Below are 14,848 nucleotides of genomic sequence, written 5' to 3'. Positions count from 1 at the left end.
TGTGTGCGCGTGCGGCAGACGTGCTGTTGAAAGTTCGTTACCAACTGCGCAAAATGCATCTTCGTTCCAGGTCCGGCAAAAACTAGCGCCAGAGCCAATCGTTCCCATTATATCCTATTGTTCAACGTATACCGGCAGCGTCAGTGCTCCGGAGTGACTGTGGACCATCTATGGCGCGCCGGTGTTGTTGACGTGTGGGCGCTCCCGTCAGGAGTGACATTTCACGCGGGGCGGCTATTTTTTGGCACAACGCTGGATATTTACAACGAAGTCCGCCAAAACATTGTTACCGACTTGACTGCTACGAATAACCTCACTTTGACAAAGAACAGCTGAATGAAATTACCGGTAAGAGCGCTGTGCTTCAAACTCGTCCTGTATATGAAAGCCCTCATATGCTGGTGTTGTGTAGTAATGAGCAGACGTGACTTCAGCGGCGCTTGCTAACTTTTTTAATGCGCGCACACACTAGATATCATGAAATGGCAAACTAGATGTGCTACTTCCCATGCCATTGGCTACGTGAGCCCAGAGTGATTATGGGACATGTAGTCCATATACTACATCGATGAATTCTAAACTGTCATTTGTCACATGAGATTAAGAAGGCCAAATCAATCCATACCAGTGCCTATGGATAATGTTGCAAGTATTGTTAATTCAGTACGTGACACAAATAGATTCGGACCATAAATAGGGTGTCTTGCTCATGTAGTAAACCTAGCTACTAAGAGAGCTGTAGCAATCAACGGTGTGCCCTGCCTCACTTTACAAACAGTAAAGATTGTTCTCAGCACTTTTATGCAATTTTTTTCATATCAGTAAGACGTAAGCACATAAATATTATGCACTAAAATGCATGTTTATATGATGGCAATTTAATTTTTGCTCGTTAGCACAAAAAAAAAAAAAAAAAAAAAAAATTGTTTTTTGTTTTTTTACAGAGCATTAAATGTATTGAATCGGATCGAAAATCATGTCCCTCGTATCAAAATTTGTACCGAACCATGACTTAACTGTATCATTGCATCCCTATGGAACACCATTGCAGAAGCTATGACGGGAAAAATTTTTCTAAATGCTGAAGTTGTTAAGTGCATTTTTTTTTTTTTTTTTAAACATATTTTATTTATTCTGTGTTTCTGTGCGGTATAAATATTGTTGTTTTTTACTTAATAGGTATGGTCTATTGTTTTTAGTTGTGATTTCTTAAAAAGTAGATTTGAATTTAAGAGTAAATATCGCGTTTAAATGGGTGTACTTCATCTATTAATATATACTGTATTCGCACTGTGTTATTGTAAATTGGTTTAAAAAAATTGGGGGGGGCGCAATAATATCGCATATCGCAATAATTTATGAGAATAATTATCGCACACTAAAATTTGTTATCGCGACAGGCCTACTACAAACTTTTTTTAAATAAAGGACTACTTACGTTTGATCATTGATAGGCATGTAAAAAGCTCTCCTCATGCACATTAGCAGCACGTTAGCTGCACAACAACTGCAGCCACCCTCCTTCGGGGAACGAACTGTAAATTGCTCTCCGCCGGGCAGTTTGCCGATCCGCAAAGATAATCGACAACCCAGTCGTCATGTCAATAAATCAAGACTAGTTATGTGTGATTTTCCGCTTCAAAGACTTTGAAACATAACTCGGTTCAGGTTAGCATGTCGGCTAGCTGTCACGCCTTTTGGTTTGTTGACATTCTTCGAAGCCGGGGAAGAGAAATGACATATGTCCGATTTAGGTGTCATAAAATATCGTTCGGGAGGTGCAACAGTAAAGGTGAAGTCGACAGTTTTGACCATTATGGAGTAATTTTGCCATGTCGTCCTGAATAAATGCATTTTTATTATTTCATATTCCATTTAGCACAAGACTGTTATTTGTCATGACCATGCCATTTATTTAGCAATTGGGGAAAATACTTGGATAAAAAGAAAATCTTGTAAAAATATTCAAGTAAAGAGACAGAAACAATGACATTTTGCAGCTCTCTTCGTCGCGTTTTCCTCGTTGTGAATAGTTCCTCCTCGACGGGCTGACTGGTCCTTCTCAAGCCATTTATATAGCTATTGGGGAAAAATACTTGGATAAAAAGAATATCCTGTAAAAATATTGGAGTAGAGAGACTGAAACAATGACATTTGCGGCTCTCTTCGTCGCGTTTTCCTCGTTCTGAATAATTCCCCCTCAATGGGCTGAATAGTAAAACCGATGAGCCCATTCTCCCGCTGACGTCATCCACCTGTTGGGGACGCTAAAGCCCTATAATGGTAGGCGTGGGTAACCGGCAGATTAAAAGACTAATTTCTCGTCATCTGCGCCTTGCTAAATTGTTGTATATAGTCGAATCGTCTCAAAATGATTCTAATTCACATAATAATGCCATTTAAGACTTTTTTTTCTCCTTTCATATGCTCTTTAAGCGGCACAGGCCAAAGTCAATCGGCCAGAACGCAGTCATTAATAAATTATTTATTATATCTGCGTAGCCCGGTACCAAATGTGCCACAGACCGGTTACCGGTCCGCGGCCCGGTCGTTGGGGACCCCTGCTTTAGGGGCTTCGTAGAAAAACACTGATATAAACAATATAAATCTCAAATTCTCTGTAGAGTACGAGTATTTCCATTGAGGTTCTGTTAGCACTGATGTCACCTTCAGGTTGGTTGAGTCTTTTAATGCTGAAGTTCTGCATACTCCCATACACATACACACACCCCTGGTTTCTCTCCCAGGAATCTCTGGCAACTTCTTAGATGTTGGACCTGAGAGAGTGGAATGCACTTTCTGGAAAAGTGTGTGTGTATATGTGTGTTACTCTCCCACAGTGCTAAACAGAAATCAATTATTGGTGTGAATGTGTGGTGGAACAAGTCGCTCTTAACTCCTTTGTCACAATGTGTGAAACAGCTGCTACCACTGAATACTTACACCTCACACAGCAACACACTCTCGCGCTCTCTGTCACACATACACACACCAGTGATGGCTGAACTTCAGTGGACACAGCACACACAGCGAGGCAATGAAGAGGGGTAATATTGTGTAATTAAGGATTCCTTTCAGACTGAGGGAGTGTTCAAATAGAGCTGTTTGCCTGACCAGAGAGGCAAAGCTTTGCACTTGTTTGTGGTGTAGTGCAAAGGTGGGTCGTTTGGGGCATGAGTAACTCATCTACATTTGCGTTGGCATCCTCAACCAGAGGATCGTTAATCATTTCATTATTAATAAACCCCGTGAATAGGCAAACATTGTGTTTTTCTTCTCGGGTCCTGCTGTCTTTGGCAAAATGAGAGATCCGTTCAAGCGCCCAGTTGTTCTTTTCAAACCCTCCCATCTAAGCAGCGTTGCCATGGCATTTAACAAATTATTGCAATTACCCTCGACGCGCGGGTCGCCCCTGGAAACTGGCTGAGGGGCAAGACGAGAAGTGGGGAAGGGAGCGAGGATAGGAGAAAGAGTGAATGAAGACAGGAGAAGGTGATAATCCTGTTTCGAACAAAAGGTCAAAGTGTTGAATTGAGAAGCTTTGATTAAGCGGAGGATGTACAAAGTGGAACCGTTTGTGCTCTATTCAGTGTGTGTGTGAGAGATTAAGTGTGTGTGGGGTTGCATGTGTTTGTAGAGTAGATCGATTTTGGGGCTTTGGGACTTAAAAGCTGTGAATGTTGGCAACCAAGTGTGTGTGGTTTTGTGGAATCCACTTGTACAGGAGTCATGCTGGCTCCAATAGAGCACCAAAAATTATTCCATCAGAGTGACATGAAATAACACCTTTTGTCATTTTCACTGATTTTATACATTTGAATTTCAGCAAGGACTTTTTTTTTTTATTTCTACGTCTTGAAGGTCAAAATACAAATTGCACGTCTGCAAATTAGGGGTAGGGATTGCAGACCAACTCAGCAGACGTATCACAATATTTTGACAATCATATCACCGGAGTATGAGCTGTAATCTAAATGGTAAACAGCACTGAAAGTTGCTGAAGAAAAAATGCGACCATACCAAAAATAGTGATGTTGCGGTCGCAAACGAGTCCGAGTCAGTCGCCTGATTTTGAGGATCTGCCCTATAACTTAACCTGGGCCTGGGCGATATGAATTGTTATTATGATAAAGAAAATATCAGTCAATGTCAATAATTATCACATTTTTTCTTTAAAATTTGAAGTCTGATTTTTGCCCCTCAGCGAAAGTTGATAAATAGCGTTCATGTCACGTCAGCGCCCTCCTACCCTCCCGTGTTCGGTTGGTGTAATTACAGTGTAAATCCATCGACTTTTCTTTTTCGATTTTCTTTTTCATATATAGTCCCTTTTAAACGTTATTTTTCAATTTTTCTTTGTTTGGATTAGGGCTGTCAAACGTTTAAAAATTTTTTAATCGAGTTAAATACAGCTTAAAAATTAATTAATCGTAATTAATTGCAATTAATCGCAATTCAAACCATCTATAAAATATGCCATATTTTTCTGTAAATTATTGTTGGAATGGAAAGATAAGACACAAGATGGATATATACATTCAACATACAGTACATAAGTACTGTATTTCTTTATTATAACAATAAATTAACAAGATGGCATTACCATTATTAACATTCTGTTAAAGTGATCCATGGATAGAAAGATTTGTAGTTCTTAAAAGATAAATGTTAGTACAAGTTATAGAAATTTTATATTAAAACCCCCTCTTCATGTTTTCGTTTTAATAAAATTTTCAATCAAAAAATAAACTAGTAGCCCGTTATTGTTGATGTCAATAATTACTTACACAATGCTCATGGGTGCTGAAGCCTATAAAAAACAGTCGCACCCAAGCGCCAGCAGAGGGCGGCAAAACTCCAAAAACACAACAAGTACACCTTTCACTGTGCTGTCATTTTAATCTGAGCGGGGCATTTGCGCGTCAAATATTTGAACGTGATTAATTGAAAAAATTAATTACCGCCCGTTAACGCGATAATTTTGACAGCCCTACTAATAATATATTTGAGTAAAACAGAACAACTGTGGCTTATTAGAGCCTACAAGTGTTAAGTCCAAGGTTCCCATTAAAAAGCATTAAATTTGATTAGTAAAAGGGTGCAAGAACCTTGTGGGTAAAAGTGAAGAAAACAATTGTTCGCACGTGAAGATTATGTTGTCCCAAAAAATGGATCCAACCAAGCCATTGTGAAGAATTCTTTCTTTGAAATATAAAGACAACATCGAAATCGGAAAAAATGGGCCCGGTCGTTAAAGGTTTATGGGGAGAAAAATGAATACGTACATGAGGATATGAGCACAAAAGGATTTTTGTCAGGTAGCTTTCAGAGTACCTCGTGACTGCAGTGCCTTGGCCTATTCTTGCCTTGTTTAGTTAAATTATGTAGAAGTCAGTTTGACATCTGCATGCAGTATGGCATGTATCCACCGATATAATTATGCAATTATAGGCCTTTATGCCACTCACATCAGACTGCACACCTCTACTCCCAACGCTAGCAAAATACCTTGATTAGATGGCCCCCCATGCACCTCCTTGCTCCTCATGAGCTCCTCATTTCCAATTTTTCACTGTTTCTTTGTCTGGTCTAAAGAGTGAATCTATATTTAATGTACTCCAGTATTTATTTCTGGACTTTTATTAAATTAATTAGTGTAATTGCTTTAGTAATTTAAAACTTTGCAGTCTATTGGAACCGCTGCTTTTGAGGCCGGGTGGTTGCAGGTGCTGACGGGGTTTATTTGGAGATTGTGACTAGAAGGAAGGAACCCTGGGCATTGATGAGTGTGGATCTTATACTCTGTCATTAGTTGGGCATTAAACCCCCGGCCCCCATTTTCTAATGGCAGGGCATAAGAAGGTAATTAGGGTGGTGGCTGGGGTGCATGGAAGAGTACGTGCTTATTGACATAGTCAGGCCATACCACCTGTCCGGGGTACAGGTTCTGAATGTAAATTGAATATTCTTAATGTTATGAGTGTTTTTGTAAATAATCATTATTTTAAAATGTTTCATGTTTTCTGTGTGTGTGTTTCCATTTCAGGGCTGGTTGGTATGTGAGGACCAGGCTTGTCAGAACAGGATCAGACGCTTGCCCATCGCCTTCTCCCGCTATGGACCCATCTGCCCTGCCTGCAGCAGGGCGACCCTCAAGCCGGAGGTAAGTCAAGCACCTCATCACTGTTTCCGTTGCATTTGATGTGAATCTACACACAAATGCACCAATTACTAGAAGATTTGTCCAGGGGATGGTGCTGTGGAGCTGAAAAATCTTCACTTTCTATAGATCAATGATACATTTCACTTCCTAACGTGACACATTTGCCTGACGGGAACCTACCTTTATTTCTCGTGATCTGAACTTATATCCGAGATTGATATAAGTGATAAATTGACAGCGTGTACAGCATGTACAGTGCATTATATCTATATCTATATATACAGTATATCTATCTATCTGTCTGTCTGTCTGTCTGTCTGTCTGTCTATCTAATATATATATATATATATATATATATATATATATATATATTAGGGCTGTCAAACGATTGAAATTTTTAATCGAGTTAATTACAGCTTAAAAATTAATTAATCATAATTAATCGCAATTAATCGCAATTCAAACCATCTATAAAATATGCCATATTTTTCTGTAAATTATATATATATTCTGTAAAATAAATTGTTGGAATGGAAAGATAAGACACAAGATGGATATATACATTCAGCATACGGTACATAAGGACTGTAGTGGGCATTTCACTCTACTGTCATTTAAATCTGTCTATGCTGTCCTCACTCTGAAGCGTCTTCTTTTTCCAAAGCTAGACAGCTAGTGAACGACGCCTTAATAATCAGACTTCTTCCTTTTTCATCTGATTTATTAATAAAATGGCCTCAAACCACTGTCCTCTTTAGACCGTAGTGAAACTACACAAAAAAAGTACACAAGCATTGCATTAGCAACAACGTTAGCTTAGCACGCTATACAGGTTCACTAAACATAAGCAAAAAGCGTCTCATACAAAAAATATAACATTTCGCTTACTAACATAATATGTACATTCTTTTCAACAGCCATACTTACGGACAAATCTTGTCCAAGGATCATATAAGCTCAACATTACAACGTAGGCGTCAGCCCGAGACGTCGTGCAGCCATATTGAACTGGCAAGAAAGCAATAAACCATGTCGCAAAGTTTCCACAAGAGTTCGCTGTTAGACAGCACAAAAAACCTTGCTTTAAAACTTACCAAAAGGCAGAATACTGTCTGAGCGGGACATGTGCGTTAATTGCGTCAAATATTTTAACGTGATTAATTTAAAAAATTAATTACCGCGCGTTAACGCGTTAATTTTGACAGCCCTAATATATATATATATATATATATATTTTTTTTTTAAATTTATTTATTTATAGCGGAAAACACAGACGACTGAAAAAGCATGCTCTTGCTCTCCTCTTTAAAAGAAACTGCTGTATTTTAAGCCAAAACAACTGTTGTGTTTGACAGAACCATATGTCTATATGCTGCCATCGTAGATTCATGGCGCATTAAGCCCCCAAAGTATTTTTAATTTGTCGGTTTTACTCTGAAAACCCCCATTTACAGATGTCGCACAACCGCTTTTGTTTCCACCAAGCCATAAAACAAAGGTAATTAATTATATTTATTAGTCAAAATGTTGTTTTTAGCTTGGAATCATTAATTGATGTCTCATATTTCGTTTAAAAAAATAAACAAATTTAAAAGATTATTCACTCGCATATTTTAAAATTTTAAACAAATTATGTCACAATGAAAAAAGGCGTCTGTAAAAAAAGTCACGGATATCTACCTCATAACTATCGCTTAATTGTATTTTTTTTCTTGTTTTGTTACTGTCGCATTTTCTCCGATATGTTAGACGATAAATAATCGATCCAAACTAGGGCTGTCAAAATGATCGCGTTAACGGGCGGTAATTAAGTTTTTTAAATTAATCACGTTAAAATATTTGACGCAATTAAAGCACATGCCCCGCTCAAACAGATTAAAATGACAGCACAGTGCAATGCCAACTTGTTACTTGTGTTTTTGGGAGTTTTGTCGCCATCTGCTGGCGCTTGGGTGCGACTGATTTTATGGGCTTAAGCACCCATGAGCATTGTGTAATTATTGACATCAACAATGGCGGGCTACTAGTTTATTTTTTGATTGAAAATTTTACAAATTTTATTAAAACGAAAACATTAAGAGGGGTTTTAATTAGGGCTGTCAAAGTTATCGCGTTAACTGGCGGAAATTAATTTTTTAAAATTAAGTCAAATATTTTAACGTGATTAACTAACGCACATGCCCCGTTCAGATTAAAATGACAGCAGTGTAATGTCCGCTTGTTACTTGTTACCTGTTTTTTGTTGTGTGGCGCCCTCTGCTGGCGCTTGGGTCCAAATGATTTTATGGGTTTGGGGAGTGAGCATGGTGTAATGACGTCAACAATGGCGAGCTACTAGTTTATTTTTTGATTGAAAATTTTACAAATTTTAATAAAACAAAAACATTAAGAGGGTTTTAATATAAAATTTCTATAACTAGTACTAACATTTATCTTTTAAGAACTGCAAGTTTTTCTATCCACGGATAGCTTTCAGAGAATGTTCATAATGTTAATGGCATCTTGTTGATTTATTGTTATAATAAACAAATGCAGTACTTATGTACCGTATGTTGAATGTATATATCCGTCTTGCCTTATCTTTTCATTCCAACAATAATTTACAGAAAAATATGGCATATTTTATAGATGGTTTGAATTGCGATTAATTACGATTAATTAATTTTTAAGCTGTAATTAACTCGATTAAAAATTGTAATCGTTTGACAGCCTTAGTTTTAATACAAAATTTCTATAACTTGTACTAACATTTATCTTTTAAGAACTACAAGTCTTTCTATCCATGGATCGCTTTTACAGAATGTTAATAATGTTAATGCCATCTTGTTGATTTATTGTTATAATAAACAAATACAGTACTTATGTACTGTATGTTGAATGTATATATCCATCTTGTGTCTTATCTTTCCATTCCAACAATAATTTACAGAAAAATATGGCATATTTTATAGATGGTTTGAATTGCGATTAATTATGATTAATTAATTTTGAAACTGTAATTAACTCGATTAAAATTTTTAATCGTTTGACAGCCCTATACGTTTAAAAGGGAATATATATGAAAAAGAAAATCTCGACCACTCCTTGATGTCTGCGATTTCTGCATCGCAAACCTGTTTATATTACTATGTTTCACCCATAAAATCTCCAAAAAATCCAGCTGTTGTAATTCACATCTGTGTCTTGACACTCCATGATACATGTTACATGGAGTTTTTGGATAGAAACAAGGTAAGTGCGCGATAATATCTCGTTAAAGTCATGGCGTCTAATTCTGCTCTCGCATGCTCTCACCTCCAGATAGGATTTTGCTGTTTTTAAAAAAAAATATTAAAAAAAAAAAATAAATGCCCTCCTGTTCAAAATTTTTCTTCCCCCAGAAAATTGAGGTTTTAAGCTTTCCAATTATGTATCAAACGTGCATATTGGACAATTTTGAAAGTTGGCCAAATTTGGGGTCTCAGAGCGGAACTTCAAGTCATCTTTTCCGCCATATATTTTTAACGTATACACCTTATATTCACAATGGTTTTGTTTTCGAAAATGTAGACATGTTGGAAACGGCACATATAACTCGAAGGGCACATTGGAGTCGAACAGCATAATCTAGGGTTCATTAAATGTTGTTTATATTCTGTGTTTGCATGTGCATGTACATTTTGGGCTAGGGGGAAAAACCCCGACTGTGTCAGGTTTGTTGACCACAAAAATATTTCTCCTTTAGGTCTTTACTACATATTTTACAGGGTTTTCTGCAACAACTTTGTATATTTTTTTCAAAGGCATGCAGTGTTTATTTGCAAATGATTAGGGAAGAATGCACAGACAGAAATGCATTTCTGAAGGTCGTAACCTTTTCAAGGCAGCGAAAACAAAAATGATTATGCAAGTTGAGTTGGTGTACAACATTAGTACTTCACCTGAAAAGAAAATACGCACAGGCAACTAACTACTTTCAAGCAACGTATAGTAACTTCTTACAAGTTTGCCAAGTTAATGTACAGTAATTTAGCCAGTGCAACAACGGCTATTTACAATGTACTTTATATATTCTATGTCACACTACTGATTGTATAAATCTTTAATTTACCACTAGATGAGTAGTGATGCTAGCCTAACTGCTAGCCTAATCTCAAGGAGTTATAAATAAAGAGCAGCAGACACAGTTTCTCAACCCTTTGTTGTCCGTTTTAAATATATATGCATTCACGATGACAGGCTATGGGACAGTACCAAGTACAATGTGTAGCATAATTCTGCATTTATGTGCATGCACATGCTTACCTGCCTGCAGTTAGCCAAAGTGTTAAGGTGTTATCAAATTTGTCACATCGAGTTCTGTTTGGAGGATAGACGGTCCATACTGCCATTTTCCGTCATCAGGAACAAATCCAAAGGCTTTTTTTTTTGTGCTGTAACAATGAATCGATAAACTCAAGTAATTTGATTTAAAAAAAAAAATAAAATAAAAAATAAAAAACTTTGAATCAAATTTCGGTGCTTTGAGTATTAGTTTGATTAGAGTGCCGTTGTAATGGATTGTTTTGAAAGTCTTTGCATTTAGTTTCATTGATTTGGGTGGATATACTGCCCTCTAATGGCAACAGTGAATATAACCCATTTAACATGGCTGAATCCAGCTGCTCCCTGTTAAGACCAACATAGGTTTTTGTTTGAGCTCATAAGGTTTTTTTTTTTTTTTTTTTTTTAATGCATTAGTAATTTGGTTTTATCGGTATTTAGCGGTTTTGGGGCAGGAATAGTAGCATTTTATAGCATTTAAGCTAGCTGACTTTTGCTACGTAAATTAGCCAATTGTTCTTTTGTTCTACTTAAATCCTCTTTTTTTTTTTTTTTTTTTTTTTTACTGTTTGAGACTAATCTCAGGTATTTTTATTTATTTTTATTTGTGAGATGAACTTGCAATTCTGCATAATTTTAAGAAACACTAGGGAATTTTATTTTAGATTCGCATTTATTGCTTGTTTGAAAGTGCAATCTTAGCAGGCCTTTGTTTTACATCTCCTAAAATTTACACCACAACTCATTAAAAGTTCCTTGACTGATAATTTGATTATTCGAGCTAATTGATGAATTAATTGATTTATCAAATCTCCAACAGCTGCAGCCCCACTTCTTTTTATTTATTTATTTGCCCTTTCAAGCAGGAAAAAATCACTAAGTGCTCTGTTGCCATGACTGATTGAAACCTGCCTGTCCCTCCGCCCTGACCAGTGTGACTAAGCTTTTCGGTGACCGCACGGAATCTTCGGGCAGGTTGTGGTCAGTTTCATACTTTTAGTGCGGCCTTTTATCCCTTCCAAATAGGACTGCCGCAAACAATCATTTTGGCCGTCAACTAATCTTTGATTAGTCTTGCGATTAGTCGATTAATCACATTTCAATTATAAATGTGCATTGGATTCAAAAACTATGTGCTGACAAAAGTTGAACTATGAATACTATGTAACTATGTAAGTGTATCATCAATTACGATATTGGCCCGAATATAAGACGGCCCTGATTATAAGACGACCCGCTCTTTTTCAAGACTCAAGTTTGAAAAAAGACGTTTTGAACACCAAATTAATTTTTATACGGAAAATAATTACCGTACATCCGAAACAAATGATTATAACAATATATTTGAGAGAAAAAGCATGTTATTTTGCCTTATTCAAATGTTAATATCTCAACATTTAAATATGTAAACTAAAGTGCAATCACATTCATAAATGAATGGCTTCTGGTTTTTCAAATGTAAATAAACAAATCTATTGTGATAAAACAACAAAATTGCAATAACTGCATTAACCATCAAATTGAAGTCTAACTGTAGTCTTGAAACAAATCTGAATAAGGAAAAACATTGCAATAAAATAATGCAAACTGGTTAAACTTGAGAGTAGCTGAGATCTGTCATGACACAACATCGCTTCAATGATATCTGGCGCCATCTAGCTTCGTGAATAGGGAGAGTAGCTGAGATCTGTCATGACAGAACATCGCTTCAATGATATCTGGCCCTCATCTAGTTTTGTGAATGGATATAATGTCTAGCCCGCGAATATAAGACGAGCCCCTCTTTTTCAGTCTTATTTCAATGCAAAAAACACAGTCTTGTATTCGGGCCAATACGGGACATAATATTTTATTTTGATTCATTAAAAATATAATCTGTACAATTCTTAGGTAAAGGATGTCTCTAAATAACTAATCGATGCTCAAAAACGTTGTGGATTAAGATCAGCGACTATTCTTGAAAAGTCAAATAATGTTGGCAGCCCTACTTCCAAGACACAAATTTATGACATCGTAATCTCACAGTGCAATTGTCATGATCGGCAACAAAAGTAATGTAGTCAGAGCTTGGCATTATGGAGTAAACTGAATTTCTAAACGCAGAGTGCCGCGCATTGAGCGTAAGAAAGTGATCTGTCTCTCCAAAATGGCTCACACCCCTTAACACAAAATAGCTCTGCTGAGGGGCACAAATAGGCAAAATGAAACACACAGAAAGTCATTTTTGGGGGCATTGACAATGACATTTTATTGAAGTACATTGCATCGTATTCAGTGGTAGTTATAATGTTTCGCCCGTCCAGGGCTAAAAGTGTGTCATACAGCATTGGAGCGAGCTTATGTTTTTGGAACTGGTAGCCACACTTGTTAGCTTGACCACTGGATTTAACAGCACTCTCCATTTTAACTTGAGTGTGACTGTCTAGTCTGTCTTTTCTCCGTCCCATTCCTTTTTAACCATTGCCCTAACTCTTCTGTCAAGTTTTTTTTTCTTTTTTTTTTTCTTTTAATCCACTGCGCTCAATGCTTTGCTGTCTGTGACTCTGTGGCGACAGATTGTAACCCAGAAGCCCAATTTCTGCTGTCACTGTAGCCACTTAGGAGGCTGTTGGTGTGCCTAGGGCTGTGGCACTTTAAACTGCAGGCTGAATAAAAACTCTCCCGCGCTCACTCATCCATCGTTTCGCTACCTTAAGCTTTGCAGCCTCTCTACATTTTACCATCTCCCAGGCATTATGTTTAGCGCCACACTGTGTCTTTACAAATTTACATTAGTTCATTTGCTGCCATCTAGTGCTGCAACGATTAATCGATTAACTCGAGTAATTCGATCAGGACAAAAAGCTTCGAATCAAATTTTGCTGCTTCGAGTATTCGTTTCATTAGAGAGACATTGTCATGGTTTGTTTTAAAAGTGTTTGCATTGAGTTTTATTGATTAAATAGTGCTTCTTGGAGCATTTGTTTAATTAAAGTAGCGTTTTAATGGTTTGTTTTGAAAGTGTTTGTAGTTTTATTGATTTGGGTGGATACACTACAACTCTAGTGGCAACTAGGGATGGGAATTGATAGGAATTTTACGATTCCGATTCCATTATCGATATTGCTTAACGAGTCGATTCTTTATCGATTCTAATTTGGGGAAAAAGAACAAACGTTTTGATTGGCATTGAGTTTGTTTAATCAGAAGTCACAACCTTACAAACTCACAACAAGGTCAAAAGAGACCCAAAGCCTCAATATTAACTGTGGCAATAAGTGGCAAATGCACAAGAATGTGTAACATTTTACTGAAACATTTTTCTAATAGAAATAAAAAAATATTGGTATATATTGGCATATAGGTCCTTGGTCTGCCGTTGGCAATATGTGTTAAACTTGCAGGGGTCCCTAAATTTTTCCAGTGAGGGCCACATAACTTTTCCCTTCTCTGATGAGCGGCCAGGGTCAGTTTGTAACAGAAAAATTGCAGGAGCGCCTAAATGTAAAAAAACTATAGTTTTTCAGAAAGCCACAATCGAATAACCCTTTCTGGATATTTCACGGAACAAAAGTAAATAAAATAAAAATAATAATATAATATAATAATAATTAAAATAATAATAACACTATTAATCAAATAGATAATAACCAAATAACCCTCTCTGAGTTCTTCACAGAAAAAGGCCAGAAAATAAATAACACTATTGAGAAGAAAAAAAAAAATCAAAATGCTCTGTGGTATTGTTCAGGGGTCGGACCAAATGTTGGGGTGGGCTGTATGCGGCCTGCGGGCCGTAGTTTGGGGACCCCTGTTAAAGTGTATTATTTACCATTATAGTGAAATGCATGCCTTTTAGTTTTTATGGTGCTTTCACGCTCAAGTGGGGGCGCACTTGCGCTTCCTCACGCAAAGAAGAACGCACTCACGTGAAGAAGAGCGCGATACACGCGAAGAAGAAGAAATGCCGCATCCAAGCGAGTGAGCGAGTTAGTGAGAGAGGGAAGCACTGCTATGACCCTACGTTCTTTCTTAATGTTTGTAAAATACCTACAAAGGCAACGCCTTGATGTATCATCTTTTGTGTTATTGTTGTGTGTTTCCACTCGCGATCGGACACTTAAATCCAGTTGTGTAGTGGTTTGAACGATGTGCTAATGCTAGCGAACGCATGCTAACTGTTTGTATTAGCAGCTAATCATCGCTGATTTACGTTGATGCGAACCTGTTTGTTATTGGGGACGAAATTGATTTGTTTCTTTTCTATTTTTAGTTTCACTCTTAAGTGATGGTTGAATAAAGTCATCAAATTATACCAACGTCTTCTGTATCGTCATTTTGGAGTTTAGCTAGCTGTATAGCTGTCTCGGTGAAGACAGTGCAGTCTATTCCCTCCTGAGGCAG

At 37.1% G+C, this 14,848-nt stretch overlaps 1 protein-coding gene across 4 annotated transcripts in view; it reads left to right on the top strand.

Annotated features, from left to right (window-relative positions):
- Positions 1-14,848, top strand: part of pola1 (polymerase (DNA directed), alpha 1) — a 127,783-nt gene that overhangs the window by 76,255 nt on the left and 36,680 nt on the right. For all 4 annotated transcript variants that reach the window (XM_057824219.1, XM_057824218.1, XM_057824215.1 and 1 more), the window contains one exon: positions 6,047-6,163. In XM_057824219.1, the coding sequence (XP_057680202.1) occupies positions 6,047-6,163 (117 nt within the window). The remainder of the gene's footprint in view (positions 1-6,046; positions 6,164-14,848) is intronic.

The sequence above is a fragment of the Corythoichthys intestinalis genome, chromosome 20, assembly GCF_030265065.1.
Source record: "Corythoichthys intestinalis isolate RoL2023-P3 chromosome 20, ASM3026506v1, whole genome shotgun sequence".
In the NCBI taxonomy this organism is placed as follows: domain Eukaryota; kingdom Metazoa; phylum Chordata; class Actinopteri; order Syngnathiformes; family Syngnathidae; genus Corythoichthys; species Corythoichthys intestinalis.
The sequence above is the reverse complement of the archived record's forward strand: the minus strand, read 5'-3'. Positions and strand labels throughout refer to the sequence as shown.